General features: G+C 44.4%; 1 protein-coding gene across 3 annotated transcripts in view; it reads left to right on the forward strand.

Moving 5' to 3' along the window:
* Positions 1–15,145, forward strand: part of ADCY5 (adenylate cyclase 5) — a 285,163-nt gene that overhangs the window by 261,517 nt on the left and 8,501 nt on the right. For 2 of the 3 annotated variants that reach the window (XM_077320440.1, XM_077320441.1), the window contains 5 exons: positions 609–770; positions 1,709–1,884; positions 9,645–9,677; positions 11,585–11,717; positions 12,641–12,904. In XM_077320440.1, coding sequence (XP_077176555.1) covers positions 609–770; positions 1,709–1,884; positions 9,645–9,677; positions 11,585–11,717; positions 12,641–12,904 — 768 coding nt within the window. The remainder of the gene's footprint in view (positions 1–608; positions 771–1,708; positions 1,885–9,644; positions 9,678–11,584; positions 11,718–12,640; positions 12,905–15,145) is intronic. The other variant, XM_077320443.1, reaches the window with a different exon arrangement.

Raw genomic sequence — 15,145 nt, forward strand, 5'->3', positions numbered from 1 at the left:
GAAATGTCTTCAGTATCAAATATCTCTAGTTGATGTTTGTTCAACAGAATTCTGTGAACTAGAAGTCTGGGCCAGTTCTGATTGGTGTCAGTTTGGTGTAGAGGTTAAGAGCAGCAGTCTCTAAACTGGAGAACCCCACCTAGCTCACATGGTGTCTGTTGTAGAGACAGGAAGGGGAGATGATTCTAAGCCACTTTGAGACTTCTTTGGGTAGAGAAAAGCAGGGTACAAAAAAACAGCTCTTCTTCACTTAAACATGTCAGGAAAGCTGCCCTGAATCTGGCACTTCCTGAAAAGACCCAGTGCTAATTTGATGTTACATGAATGAAATAAACTGGACTAGATGACTCTTTGTGAGGCGAAGAGGTTGTTGGTGTTTTGTGAAGCAAATGGAAGCACATGCTCACTGATCAGTCTCTAGTGTGACCTCTATTTATTTGAATTTGTGTTTTGTATAATTAGGCCCAAGAGTATTCTGGCTGGGGAAGTTTCCTGGTGTGAAGTACTTTTTAGTACACCTTTCTGAAGTGCTTGATAATGACTCTTGTTAAAATTTACTTTCCCCTTCTCTTTGCCTTCATTTCATGTCAGTTTCTTACTTCTTACAGTTCACGTGCAGCACTATGGACCTCACCTGTGTGGCTGCAGAATACAACATCACCCCTCATCAGGTGAATATGTGCCATATCGGCTATTCTGCCTCCAATTATAGCCTGGGAACAGCACAAGGGTTCTGTGATAGCACCAAGCCTAGCTGCAACTTTCCAGAGGTATTCCTGTGAAGTTGTGTTTACATGTGTGTATGTGAGTACTCTGTTTAGTGGGAAAAAAGGGTGTAACTTATTTTCTCTTGAAGTTGCCTTTAGTGAATTAAACAACTGAGGGTACTTGTTAATGGTTCAGCATCTTCGTGGAAAAGAGTGACAAGTGGAGTACCCCAAGGATCTGTCCTGGGGCCTGTGTTGTTCAACATATTTATGAATAATTTGGATGAGGGATTAGAGGGGATACTTAATAAATTTGCAGATGATACTAAACTGGGAGGGGTAGCAAATACAACTGGAGACAGCAACAGAATACAGGATGATCTTGATAGGCTCGAGAGGTGGGCTAAACTGAATAAAATGAAGTTCAATAGGGACCGGTGGGGGGGGGAGGGTGATCCGGGTGCCGCGGTTGCGGACCACTGATTCTGAGAGATCTTTAGCTCCCCCTGGAGGCTGGCAACAGTTAATGGAGCACATGGAACCAAAGGAAGTCAGTAATGCCCTGTGACTCACCAAGCTGAATATAGTCCTCCACCCATGGATGGTGGCCTGCTTAAACTGCACAACACCAGTCCCCATTTTTGTAGGCCTTGCCAGGCAGCAAAATCAAATTTATTGTGCTCCCAATGAGGTTCAATATAATTTTGTGGCATTTGGCATGTTGAGTCACAAATTGTGCAGACTTGTATGCTCTGATTTGTTGGCCTTACTCTAAGGCCCAGTGAGGTTGACGAGTACTCATTTGTAACTGGGGTTCTTGCTTTGTAATATGTAATGTGAGCCTTCAGGGAGGGCGGTATATACAAATAAATAGATAAATAAATAAATGTATGTTTCTGCATCTCTGCTCATTTGGCATTTGCAATCTCTTATTGATTTTCCCACTCTTTTCTTTCCTTTTTCCTCATCCTCTCTCACCTCCCACCATCTCCTCAACATAGTATTTTACCTACAGTGTCTTACTGAGCCTCCTAGCCTGCTCTGTGTTCCTTCAGATCAGCTGCATTGGGAAACTCATTCTGATGTTGATCATCGAATTTACCTATGTTCTCATCGTAGAAGTGCCGGGGGTTACCCTCTTTGATAATGCAGATCTCCTGGTTACAGCCAATGCCATGTAAGTGGATATACCCTTATCTGTCCATTTCATCCACCAGTTGACTGGAAGGCTTCAACCAACAGACGTTATATTAAATCTGTGGGTTTGATCCATATTGGTGCTCCTGTGGTTGCAAGGACTTCCATCCATGTAGTATTCTGCTGTTGAGGCAGCAAGGAAAGAGGGAAGAGACACTGCATTCCGTTGTGTAAGACCTTGTACTTGTGGAAACTTTAGCTTGGATTTAAGCCTCTTTTCAGACTTCTTCAGTTCTGATGAGAAGTGAGGGCTCACATATTTCATTGCTTGTCCATGCCACAAAATGCTTCCATATAGCAATATCAGTGTTGAGGATAAAGGTTTTGGCCTAGGCTTCTACCTGGAATATCATTTGTGCATGTAAACATTCAATCACATGAACCCCCCCCCCCTCCTTTGTAGTCTGAAGGATTGCAGTGTGCTGTTCTAGTTCTAGTTCAATCACAAAGCTTCAGGATTGCCAAGTCTTGGAAAATGCCAAGAGGTTGGAGAGGTAAAGCCTGTGATGACAGGAACCACAGTGAGGTACAATGCCATAGAGCCCACCCTCTAAAGCAGCAGTCCCCAACCCCCAGGCCGGGGATTGGTACCGGTCCGCGGATCAGTCAGGCCGTGGCTCCTCCTCGTCCTGCTCCCCGGCTGCTTCCTCGGGGGCTGCTGTGCCACTCTGCCCCCAGCTCACTTTTGGTGCTTTCCGGAGGCCGCCATGGCTGGGGCTCCCCCTCGGCGTGGCACTGCTCAGCTGTTACTAGCAGTGCCCCCCAGCGGGTGGCAGGAAGTCAGGGGTGCTGGTGGGAAAGCAAGTGGAGCAGGGGCGACTTCCTTCGGCAAAAGACTACCCCCCTCCCCCATTCCTCAGTAAAATTGTCAAGCATTGACCAGTCCTCGGTGATAAAAAGGTTGGGGACCACTGCTCTAAAGCATCCATTTTCTGTAGTCTGGGGGTCGATTATAATTCCAGGAGATCCCCAGGCCCTGCGTGGAGGTAGACAACCTTACAAAGCATGTGGGCAACCTGAAGCATTTACTCCCTTCCCCCTCAACTTAGCTGACTTCCAAAGATAAAATGAAAAAGGGCAGAAACCCTTGGGAAACCTGAAGCAAGGGCATGATTGAGCCCATAATGTAAAATGTGGTAGCTGAGAAACAAGGCTTTACTGCCTCACCTACTGCTTGTGAAAATTGTGCCTGATGAGATGGAAAATAAGACCCTTGTGCTTGACTGTTGTCCATAAGTATGTCCTCACTGTACATTATTAAGATCCTTTCATGGTTGTATCTGTGTGAGATCTTGATTTGAAGATCTCACCTGAATGGGCTTGTAGATTTTCCTCCTTGGAGACAATGAGGTGGAAATGAGGGGTCAGACCACCCTCCACTATATATCTGAAACTTTGGGGGATGGGATCTAGAGATGGGAATGGATGTGCTCAAGAAAGAAGTTAGCTAGTCAGTTCAGCAGTGCTCACACTTTGGCCAACACAAAAAATTGCAGACACCAAGCAGAACTAAGCAGTCTGTATGCAGGTTTCAAAGCATGGTAACCTTCCAAGGTTTAGACATCCCACATGCAATTTGTCATCTGAGAAAAATTGTTAATCACTTAAAGTAAGTGGCAAATCACATGTCTAGTCTTATGAAAAGGGATGCTCAGGCAGTGGCAGAACTGTTGAAATGAAGAAACCCCACTGGCAGTAAAGTGCTCTCACTGGCAATCAGTATTTCATAACCATCAGGATTTAATAGTCACCAGTGGCATTATTAACACTTGTAAAAGCCAAGTGCTTATTACCCGCATGGAGAAAGAATGTGCCCAGAGTTGTCCCTGCCCATACCCCAAGTCCTGCTCCCTTGTTTCCAGTACCCTTGAGGCTTATATTCAAAATATAGTTAAGGTCTGTTGAGATCTACTCATTTTCAGGCAAACAGTAGGCTTGGTTTGAAAGTCTACATCATTACAAGGCAGGATATAGAGTCCCTTTTCTATCCACCAAATGCAATATGGGAAGCCACACAGGTTTTCCAACATATCTTGGCCATCGTGAGACATATGGGTTCTCACAAAGAAGCCACTGCATCTCCACTGCCCCCCCCCCATCTCCGCCTTTTTTCCAACACACCCCTGGTTGGCAGGAGAGGTATTTTGTCCAGATTGACTCTGATCTCACAGATGAGGAAGCCTAGACATCTGACCAGCAATTCGTCTTGTGAAGCCCCAAGAAAAAAGAGAAAAATACAGGATCATGTCTTTTAAATGTGATCTTGGGTAGCAGGTAAACAGCTATGCAACAGCAATTTCTACAGCTAGTAACCCAAAACAAAAATATCACAGTCTGATTGTAGAACAAAGTTTGAGTGCAACGGCACTTTTAAGACCAACAAACTGTATCTAGGAAGCATCTTAATTATGCTGTATACTAATCCATGACCAACTTTTGGTTTATGTATTTACTAGGGGCAAAGCCCGTTGTCTCCAAGAATACAACGGGCGCTAGAGCTTGGCAGTGGGAAGAGGAAGGGGAGGAGTTGTCCAGTCTGTAAGGGCATGGGGTTGTCATGTGTGTTGTGTGGGAGGTTGTGGTGGCATGGTGGCAAATGAGGCCATGGGTGTAGAGATATGGGTGTCAAGAACCTGTGGTGTGGAATGTTCATTGATTGTGGGAGAGGACTGACCTTTGGGAATTGTGGCATAGTGGTTACAGATGAGCTTTCCAGAGCCATGTCCTCAGATATGTGAAGGGAAAATCAGACTGGAGACTCTTCTTAGGGGAAGATTACATGGCAACCAATTCCCCCAGTTCTGCGTCATTTCCCTTCTTGTGTGAATTAGGCCACATTCACCAAAATGCCCCTCTGCCCTAATACACATAGGGTAGTCACAGTACACAGGTGTCCACCCTGTTCCTTCTGTCTCCCATATTTTCACTGTTGGTAAAATGTTATGTGCCCACATGCTTCTTTCATGGTCGCTCCTTAGAAGAACGGATTTTTGTACCCTATTGCTTACTACCCAAAGGAGTCTCAAAGCGGTTTACAAACACCTTTTCCATTTGTCTCTCCACAATAGTCAACCTGTGAGGTATGTAGGGTTGTGAGAGATCTGAGAGAACTGGGAATGGGCCGCAGTGACCCAGCAAGCCTCAGGTGTCTCAAAGCATTTTCCAATCGTCTTCCCCTTCTCTCCCCATAGCAGACTCCCCATGAGGGAGGTGGGGTAGCGAGCCTCACAGGGAAGCTGGCAACCCTAAGAGGAAGACTGTCTGTGCACAGCAGTCCTGACCTTAGTAAGGTTTTTAATACTGTTTTTTTATTTGCTAGGCCAAGGTTATTTGCCAGTTACTATTTCAGTTACGATGTGTATCCAGACATTTACTTGTTCCCTATTTAGTTTCAGGCTGTAAATATTTATTTAGATCTTCCTGCACTTTCCAGACTCACAGGACTGATGCTGGTCTGCCTGTCTGTGCCCCAGAATACAAACAGTTGCTGATAAGGGCTGGCCATAACCCATAGGCCAGGAGGGACACCCTGCACCACTCCCTACCAACTGCAGGCAAAAATGGCTCATTTGAAGGCTGGACTCTGAGGCATTGTACGATTTTGAAGTCCCACCTCCAAACCTCCAGGAATATTTCCAACCCAGGGGTAGCCAACCTACAGGTGTGGCCTGGAGAGCTCCTGGAATTGCAGCTTACCTGCAGAGTATAAAGATCAGCTCCCCAGGCAGAAAGGGCTACTTTGGATAGGGCTGTGGTAGAGAAGAAACATTTAAGGCTTCTCACACAGGTTGTTGTTGAATTGAAAGACTTGAGGCCTACTGCATAGGGTTGTTGTGCAGATGAAACAGGAGACAAAAGAGCCAGCTTCCTCTGCAAAATAACGCTGTGCAGTGGCCTCAAATCTGCAGAGAGTTGCAAAGAAGAAAGACACATGGCTTGGCTATGTCTAACCCCCGGCCAGAGCAGTATTTTAAGTGAGAAGGGGCTTTTCTGTGGCCTCCCTGTCAGGCAACTGTTTGGCAGAAGGGGAAAGTCCCCCCCCCCTCAGAAGGAAGGCCCTCAGGCTCCCCTGCGTTGCTCTTGGAAAGGCCTCCTGCCCCTCAGTCAGGGCCTGTCAGAGGCTCCTTCGCAGCAGGCCTGAAGGGGCGGAGGGGGAGCACTTTTCAGCCTCCTGCCAGCTCTGTTAGGGCTCTGAGGCAATTTACAGTTGGACAGGACAGTTAGGACAGCCTTGGGCGAAAAGGGCTGGCGCAGCCTGTCCAAGCCTCTGTTCTCATCCCGCTTGGCAGCCCTGCTGACCTCCTCTCCCTTTGGTGGTCAGGAGCAGACTGGCAGCCAGACTGGTCTGTGTGAATGGAATTTTGGTCTGTCCTGGTGAGGGGCCAATAGGAAGGCACTTTGCGCGCCTCACCATTGGCTACTTGGCCCTGGATGGACACTCGGAGGGCCCAATCAGGAGCCGCTTTGCGGCTCCTGATTGGGCCCTCTGAGTTTTTATCCTGGACAGAGCCCGCCCTAACTCCTCGCCAGGTGCCCTTACTCTTTTATTTAATAGGACCCTGTCCTATTTAAAGATTTATTTTGTTATATTTGTATACTGCCCTCCCCTGAGGCTCAGGGCGGTTTACATGTCATGTAAAGAATTATACACTGAACTCAGTTTTGCCAATAAACTAGAATATAACAATGGTGACAATATTAATAGTAACAGAAGATAACAATTTAACAGAATAGTAATCGGACAGGTCCATGGATTCCAGGGAGGGAGGTTCTGGGGCCCAGCAGGTGCTGTAGATTCCAGCCGACCTCAACCAAATGCCTGGTGGCGGGAAAATACAGATTTTTCTGTATTTTTGTTGTCTAGTTATTTCTATTTCATTGTCTGGTGAAGTGTGCTATGCACGTGAAAGCTTACAACTTGAATAAAACTTGGGTGGACTTAAAGGTGCTGCGGGACTCAAAAACTTGTTCTATGAATTCAGGCCAACATGACTACCTACTTGAAATAGTCAGTGTAAGTTACCTAACTGACTTTCAGAACCTTCTCTGTGGAATGATGGCTTGGAGAATGAGTGTGTGAGAACAAAATGTAGGAGGAGAGCTCACGTTTATTCCATCCAAAATCCATTCAAAGCAGAAGTTCCATGCGTTCACTTTTCATCATTATCAGCAACATTTTTAGTGCAATCCTTAACAGATTTACACCCTTCAAAGGTGCTTTGAACTGTTTACTGATGTTATCTGTAATGATTTCCAACATTCTGTTCAAACAGAAGCACTTCAGTGACCTTGCTGCCATAATTAAAATAGTGTGAGAAAGTGAAATTGTTTTCCTCTTGAATTCCAGCCACACCCTTACCCATTTTTATTGTTTTGCTGAGATTAATCCACTTGGGAGTGCCTTCTTCATTTTGTATAAGAGATAACTGATGGTGAATTATGGGCAGCTCTTTAAAGAAATAATTTGAAAATAAAATATCTTTTAGGATTTTGATCCATTGAGAGCAGGTTGAATTAGAGCTCTTAATGTAATAAACAAACAAACAAATAAATAACTAGATAGCCAGGTATTTGTATCAACTCACAATCGCTGATATCTTATCAGTGATAAGGTGGAGTAAATGAGCATGTTTTTCCCAGAAAGAAATTTGGAGGCTGCACTCCTGCCACTTATGTAATTATTTATATTTATCCTGAGAGCTTGGAGCCTATTCAGAATTTTTTTTCAGACAAATACTGGCTCTTCCAAAAGGGTCTCCTGCAGCCCTGATGAGAGCAGAGCTTGGTTTTCCTTCGCTCAAAGCCATTCTGAAATCTAGGGAAAAAGCCATTACAACCAAATCAAATTCTTTAAGCCATCAAAGCTTTAAGCTCTTATTGAGCAAAGATAGGACTCGGTCTGATTTTTTTTAGCCCCAGACTTGCTGCATACATCAGCCAATATTTCTGATGTATATGATTGGGTGCTCAAAGGTGATTCACTGACTGATCACTTTTCAATTCTGCTATCACAATCAGCCCCATGGTATAAAACAATTTAACAAGAACACTCTAGAGCATCATATTTAGTAAACATAACAACACATAACCTTAGAATGGCTCTCTGTGGCTTGAAATGATGCCATCAGCCATGCTTTTTGGGGGATATTCCCAAATAGCCATGTGTATATGGAAATTCGTCCTTGGATGACCTGGCCCACCATGTTTTGACTTGTTCCCTGTATTCTGAACCCAGGGGCAAATTCCTTGCCAAGTTATTACCTAACATACCCTTTTTCTGATTTTGACAAACTCACCTACCTGTCATTAGATGTCGACCCCTATGTTTCATACAGGGTGGCACTTTTCCCTTTGGCCGCCAGGAAATGCCAAAGCATTTGTACAGGAGTCTCCACCTTGTTACACCAATTTTTTTATCTCATTGTGACTCATTGTGTCCATGTTTACAGTTTTCTGTACGTAATACTGGAGAAATATTGTTTTATTTGCATTTGTACTCTGTTTTAATTGTGCTTTGTAATGGCCTTTGGCTATATACAATAAATGTTATCATATTGTATCGTTAAGACTCACTGCATGCCAAGTCATTTATTTCTTGTGGGGATACTTTTGCACATATGCAACCAGCCGCAATCTAAGTGTACCCACCTCTTCAACCAGATGCAAAGAACACGGTCTTATATTATTTTAATTGAGGTAGGCATCTGTCCAAACAATTACTCTCTGCATAGCATGCACACTAATTAGCAACTTATGCAGATGTTAGTTTTTCACCTCAGAACACAAGTTCACCCAACATGCTTATCTGTGAAAGGTAAAGCTCAGGACAGCGCAACCCAACAGATTTTGACAGTACAACTCTAAGCAGGGTTTTACCCTTCTAAGGCCATTGAAGCCAACTCTGTTTACGACTCTGTTTAAGACAGTATTGTTCAGCACTGGGGGGGGATCATACCTCTATTATAACAGGATGAAGTTCTTCTTACCCAGGCGAGGTAAATTTTGTAATATCCAGCCTAAGGGTTGAGCTTTCCTCAGGTACTTCAGGCAAAGACCAGGCCTTCTTTCAGATACATTGGAGCTTGAAGAAATTAGAATTAACCAGCTTGGTTTTAAACAAGAATGCTAGAGGCAACAGCGCCAAGTTGAAAAGCTGTGTTGATGTTATTATGGAGATGTTACATACTAAACTAGTCCTAAATGCATTTATGCACTGTGCAGTCCATGGACCTTGCACTGAAGTATGTGTGTTTCAATGGTAATCTTCTAAACCACTTCTCAAAAAAGTTCCAATTGAAAGCAAGTCAATATTTTGAGCATCTAGGTACAGCATCATAAGCCTCTCCTCTCTTATTCTTCCTCCCCTCCCTTCTATAATATTGCAGGTATTGACAAGAATAAGAAATCATTGATATAGCACATTTTTGAAAATTGAAGTGCTTCACATGCAAATTCCAGGAACCCTTACAACACCCTTGTAAGATGGATTAGTATTATGATCTTGATATTAACGACAGGAGGCCTGAGGTTGAAAAATAGTGGAGCACTAATGTAAACTAGCAAGTGAGATCTGAACTAGGGATATTTCTGGCTCAGAATTTATACGCTGAGAAAGAAGTATGAGACAATATTGAACATTTAAAAGGGAAAGAAAGAAAATGGCAAATTATTTGAAAGGGTATTTTTTAAAAAGCAATCCTGTACAAAAATGTCTAAAAATCTGTATTTTTCTTATTTCAGTGCATTTTCAAATGGGACATGGAATGGAGTATGGTGAGTTCCTGGTGGAGTGAGGGGAGCTTGAAGTTGCCTGTTAAAATGCTACTTACAACCAGTCATTGTTTTCTTAGGCCAGTTCCTTAACCAGTTAAGGTACCTAGGATGGGCTGCAAGATCTTCCACTCCCTCATCTCTTCTCTGAGAAATGTAGATTTCTATTTGCTTGCTAAGAATTACAAGTGGGAGACCCCTGAAGATTACAAGTGCTCGGTGATAGCCTCTTCTTCCCCTTCCCTATTTGCATTGGCTTAGAGCTGGCCAGCAGTAGAGCACCCTAGACCAGGGGTAGTCAACCAGTGGCAGGTTGGCTCATGGGAATTGTAGTCCATGAACATCTGGAGGACCACAGGTTGACTACCCCTGCCCTAGACCTCTGTGTTCATCTGGTGGCAGAGGAGGGCAGCTTCAGTGGAATCAGACACAACTTTGATGCAGCAGACCAGGCCTCAGCAACTACATCATTAGCTCCCAGACCCATCTGCTAAGGGCACCACTGTCCTACTCTTAAAGTTCTGTAGTAGAGGCTAGGATAGTCTTTGTGATGCACTACAAAATCCATGTGTCTTTTTCGGCTGCCTCAGGAATTGCCTCAGCAATTCCAAATGCTGCATAAATGTCTTATTTTTTTTCCCCGTTGCAATGTCTTCACATTCACATTCATTAGAACAGGCTTCCTTGTGAGGCAGTGGGTTCTCCTTCCCTGGAAGTTTTAATGCAGACACTAGATAGCCATCTGACAGAAATGCTGATTCTGTGAACTTAGGCAGATTGTGATTGGGTGGGCAGATGGAATTGTGTATGTGCTTGGCTCTTGTGGCCCTTTCTTGCATGCCCAGGGAAGTGCCGATCGCCACTTTGGGGATGGGAGGCGAATTTCTTCCAGGCCAGACTGGCCAGAGATTCTGGTTTGGATGGGCATTATCTGGGCATGAATTTTGGGGTCACTGTGGATGAGCAGGTAGTTATGAATTTCCTTGCACTCTGCAGCAGATTGGATTTGATGACCTGAAGGTACCTTCCAGCGCTCTGATTCTATGATTCTAAAAATTTCGTAGTGGTGGGTTAATCCCTCCCTTGCCACTTTATATTTTCGACAAACTTTGAGATTCACGTATGTTTGCAAAAATATTAGTCCAGTTCCCAGGTATCTCTATCATGTGGATTTAATTTTTTAAAACTGCATGCTGGCAAAATTGGGAATAAAAATTAGGTAACTACTGTAAGCAGTGTTGTTAATCATGATTGATGTTTAGCAGGATTGCAATAAAACCAAGATTCCAGCCAATAGTGTTAGCAGTAGTTGGTGACAGAGCCTATACACCTTTTATACACCCTGAAAAATATGCCCTGACTTGGGTAGCCCAGGTTAACCCAGTCTCATCAGATCTTGGAAGCCCTGGTTAGTATTTGGGTGGGAAACCTCCAAGAAATACCAGGGTTGTGAGAGAAAGGCAGGCAATGGCAAACCACCTCTGAACTACTCTTGTCTTGAAAACCCTACAAGGTTTCCATAAATCAGCTGTGACATGATGTTCCACCACTGCTGCCAGGCCTGGGGAAAGAGTGCCTGATTCTTGGTCTTGTTCCCATTAAGACAAATTTATTATCTGTGTTAGCCGTTCTTGCCGTTCCTTGCTTTACATGTACCTTGCTACAATAGCTGTAAAACTGAAAAGATATACACAAAGGGGTTGCTTGCATTTTAATAACCCAGTTGGATAAAATGCAGAAGCACCAAAGAGGAATTTAATTGACGTGTCAAATAGAATGAAAGGGGTTCATCGACCAGATCTTTCCCCCTTGCTGCGAGCTGCTTGCATTGTATATACTGTATTGCTGTAGCTGAGTGACCGACAATGTGGAATGTTCACAATTTGTGTGCTTTCTCTGTTCCCATGTAGTCCCCCAGGTGTGCCCAGAGTGGCCCTGAAAATTGTGACTCCTGTAGTCATCACAGTGTTTGTCTTGGCGGTCTACCTCCATGCTCAGCAGGTGGAATCCACAGCAAGGCTAGATTTCCTTTGGAAACTTCAGGTGTGTGGTTGTTTCTGAATGTCAGCACTGTTACATAATCAGAGATGCTGTTTGGATTGTTACTTCATGGTAACACTGGCCACAAAGATTAGACACAAAAGAATCCTTCTACCATATCTTTTTCGTTCAAGGATCTTTACTTGTATCATCTACTCATTTGGTAGATGTGCAATTAAAGAATGCAGCATATTATCTGCTTCAATTTCAGCTGATTTTCTTGCTTACTAAACCATTTTGAGCATGCTTGTGAGAGAAAGAAGTGTATGAATGTCATAAATAAAGTGACCCATCCATGCCGATTTTGTAGATTTTAGTAGAAGCATCAACTAGGACCAAGCAGTGAAGATTCTAGAAGAGTTTTTCTGTTGTCTTCTAATATTTATTATCAGAGATTTTAAAATACTAACTGCAATCCTCCATAGATTTCTATTCCAATTGATAAAAATACTTCATTGGAGTTCAGTATGAGGGATGTGTAAAATATATATATTTTTAATTGAACATGCTGCTGAACATGCTTGCAAAAAACAAAACAAAAAGAGGCTGGGATCCTGTAGCTTTGTTCCGCACATGCATCTCCCTGGCATTGCAGAGGTAAACCTCTACTGCCGAGTTCACTTCCTTTGGTTTTAAGTACTTCTGTTTGGGCAATGCCAGTATTTTTCAAGGGAGCCACAAAGAGTCAAGTACCAGGATGAAGGACTGCCTCCACAACACCTGGAGAGAAGCACATGCAGAACAAAGGTATAGGATCCAAGCCCCTGTTTTCTTCCGTCTCTTCGCAACACAGCATTCTTAAAATATGGCCCTGCTTATGTGTTGCCATAGTGTATATTGATGTGTATTAAGCCGAGTATCGTTTCCAGCCTGTTTCCCTTGTGAAGAAACCAGACTTGCAGTCACATCTGACTCTCATAAAATAGGCTACTGAAGAAAAAGAGGAGATGGAAGAATTGCAGGCCTACAACCGACGCCTTCTGCATAACATCTTGCCAAAGGATGTAGCGGCCCACTTTCTCGCACAGGAGAGACGCAATGATGAGCTCTATTACCAGTCGTGCGAGTGTGTGGCTGTCATGTTTGCCTCCATCAGCAACTTCTCAGAATTCTACATAGAGCTTGAGGCTAACAATGAAGGGGTGGAATGCCTGAGACTCCTTAATGAAATCATTGCAGACTTCGACGAGGTAAGCTAAAGGGAAACCAGTAGGAATTTAGGTTGGTCTGTCTCTCGGCTATGAGAAAAACTCTTGCTATGATCCACGCATCTATAAAACCACTCGCTTCTGTGCTGGATTAATTTTATCAATTAGAATTCCCTTTATTCTCTTATAAATTCTGCTCTACTATAAACCCATTCAAAGTTTTAGTTACACCCTAATCATGTATTACCCTCATAAAGAGGCTGTTCACCTAAGGCTGTTTCTGGAATCCAAAAAGCTATTTGGAAGGCTTCAAGGAGCAAGTTCACAGTTCTTTGGATCCTGTTTTATATGGTTACACTTTCTGATCATAGGAAGTCATTTGAAGCAAAGACTACCCCAAATGTTCGCCGTCTATGGTGGGGAGGTAATCTAGCAAGCACCTTTCACCAATGTTTACAAAGTAATAGCCCCCTTTAAGAAATCCAAGGCAGTCAATAAATATTTTAAAACAGCGGTCCCCAACCTTCTTGTAGTTGGGGACCGCTTCCGAGGGTGGGAGAGAGCCGGCGGCCCGGCCACAGCAGCTGCACGTAAACGCGCACGCGCAGTTGCCGCGCACGCGCATTTTCGCCACTAGGTGGCGCTAACGTGCATGCGCAGAACAGCCGCACGTGCGCGTTTTTGCCAGCAGGGGGCGCAAACACGCGCGCGCGGCGGCTCCACGCATGCGCGTTTGCGTCGCTGGCGTGCCAGCGGCCGCGCCTGCCTCTTCCCCCCCTCTCACTGCAGGGGGGGAGGCAGGCACGGCTGCTGGCAGCCCGGTACCGGGCCACGGACCGGGGGTTGAAGACCCCTGTTTTAAAATATCCAGTTGTATGCAGTTACACTGGCAGACGTATGCAAGGAGAAATAAAGAAGGAAATGGTTAAGTTTCCAGGGAAGAGAGACAGCAAAGGTGTATTTACTAATATAGACATGGAGAGCACAGGAAGAAGCAGAACAACAGAAATGAGCCGACATTAGACTTCAGCATCTGGCATGATCTGAGTTCACCAGTGCGGTGATTTAGAAGGGAATTATACCCTTTTCCTAGCCAGGTATGTGGTAAAAAGTCACATAGGTTAAGGTGGGCTTTAGGCAAAAGGTATGATTGCTCTCTGATGGGTGTGACAAAAACATTTGATTGCTCTAGGATGCTCTAGGATCAAAGTGAACAAAGAGGTATATTTGGGGAAGAATGGCAAGCTTTGGGAAGGTTCTGGACCTGGTTTGAAAATCTAATATCTAATTGATGACAGTAATAAAACTCTTGGCAGGCTGACATACTGGTAGGGACAGGAAGAGGGTTTCTGGGAAAACAAAACATTTCTAAAAAGTCTGCCAGTTACCACTTTAGCAATACAGTGGTTGGGATGGGGTGGAATGTCAGAAAGGAGGGAGGCAGAATTAATGAGCAAGGTCAGTTGGCCATAACATGGCCATGGTTGCTCTCTCTCTAAAGAGTCTTGTGCTGTTGGCCTGGCTTGCCTTTGCCTAGGCCAAAGAGGGTACCAAGAGTGGCTTGATTGTAGAGGCATGAGGGTGCCATTCCAGTCCAGTGGTGAGGTCTGTAGGTAACTTTCCATGGATCAATCTCACTATAAGGTCATAAGTATGAATTGACCATGGTTCAACTTCATGATTCATGAGCCAACATGGTGTAGTGGTTAGAAGCGGCATCTTCTAATCTGGAAAGCTGGGTTTGGCTCTCTGCTCCCCCATAAGCAGCCAGTTGGGTGACCTTGGGCTTGTCATGGCCATGATAAAGCTGTTCTGACCAAGCAGTAATATCAGGGCTCTTTCAGCCGCACCTGCCTTACAGGGTATCTGTTGTGGGAAGAGGAAAGGGAAGGCAATTGTAAGCTGCTTTGAGACTCCTTCTGGTAGAGAAAAATAGTATATAATAACCAGCTCTTCTTCTGCTTGCTGGCTCATGCTCGGAAAATGTCATATCCCCATTGTTAGTAGTTACAGCCTGAATGTTATGGTCGTTGCCAGGGAAGGAATTTACCCATTCCCTAGACCAGTTTGGTGTACTGGTTAGGAGTGGGGACTTCTAATCTGGCATGCCGGCTTCAATTCTGCACATGCAGCCAGCTGAGTGACCTTGGGCTCACCATGGCAATGATAAAACTGTTTTGACCGGGCAGTAATATCAGGGCTCTCTCAGCCTCACCCACCCCACAGGGTGTCTGTTGTGGGGAGAGGAAAGGGAAGGTAACTGTAAGCCGCTTTGAGCCTCCT

The sequence above is a fragment of the Paroedura picta genome, chromosome 2 (assembly GCF_049243985.1).
Source record: "Paroedura picta isolate Pp20150507F chromosome 2, Ppicta_v3.0, whole genome shotgun sequence".
In the NCBI taxonomy this organism is placed as follows: domain Eukaryota; kingdom Metazoa; phylum Chordata; class Lepidosauria; order Squamata; family Gekkonidae; genus Paroedura; species Paroedura picta.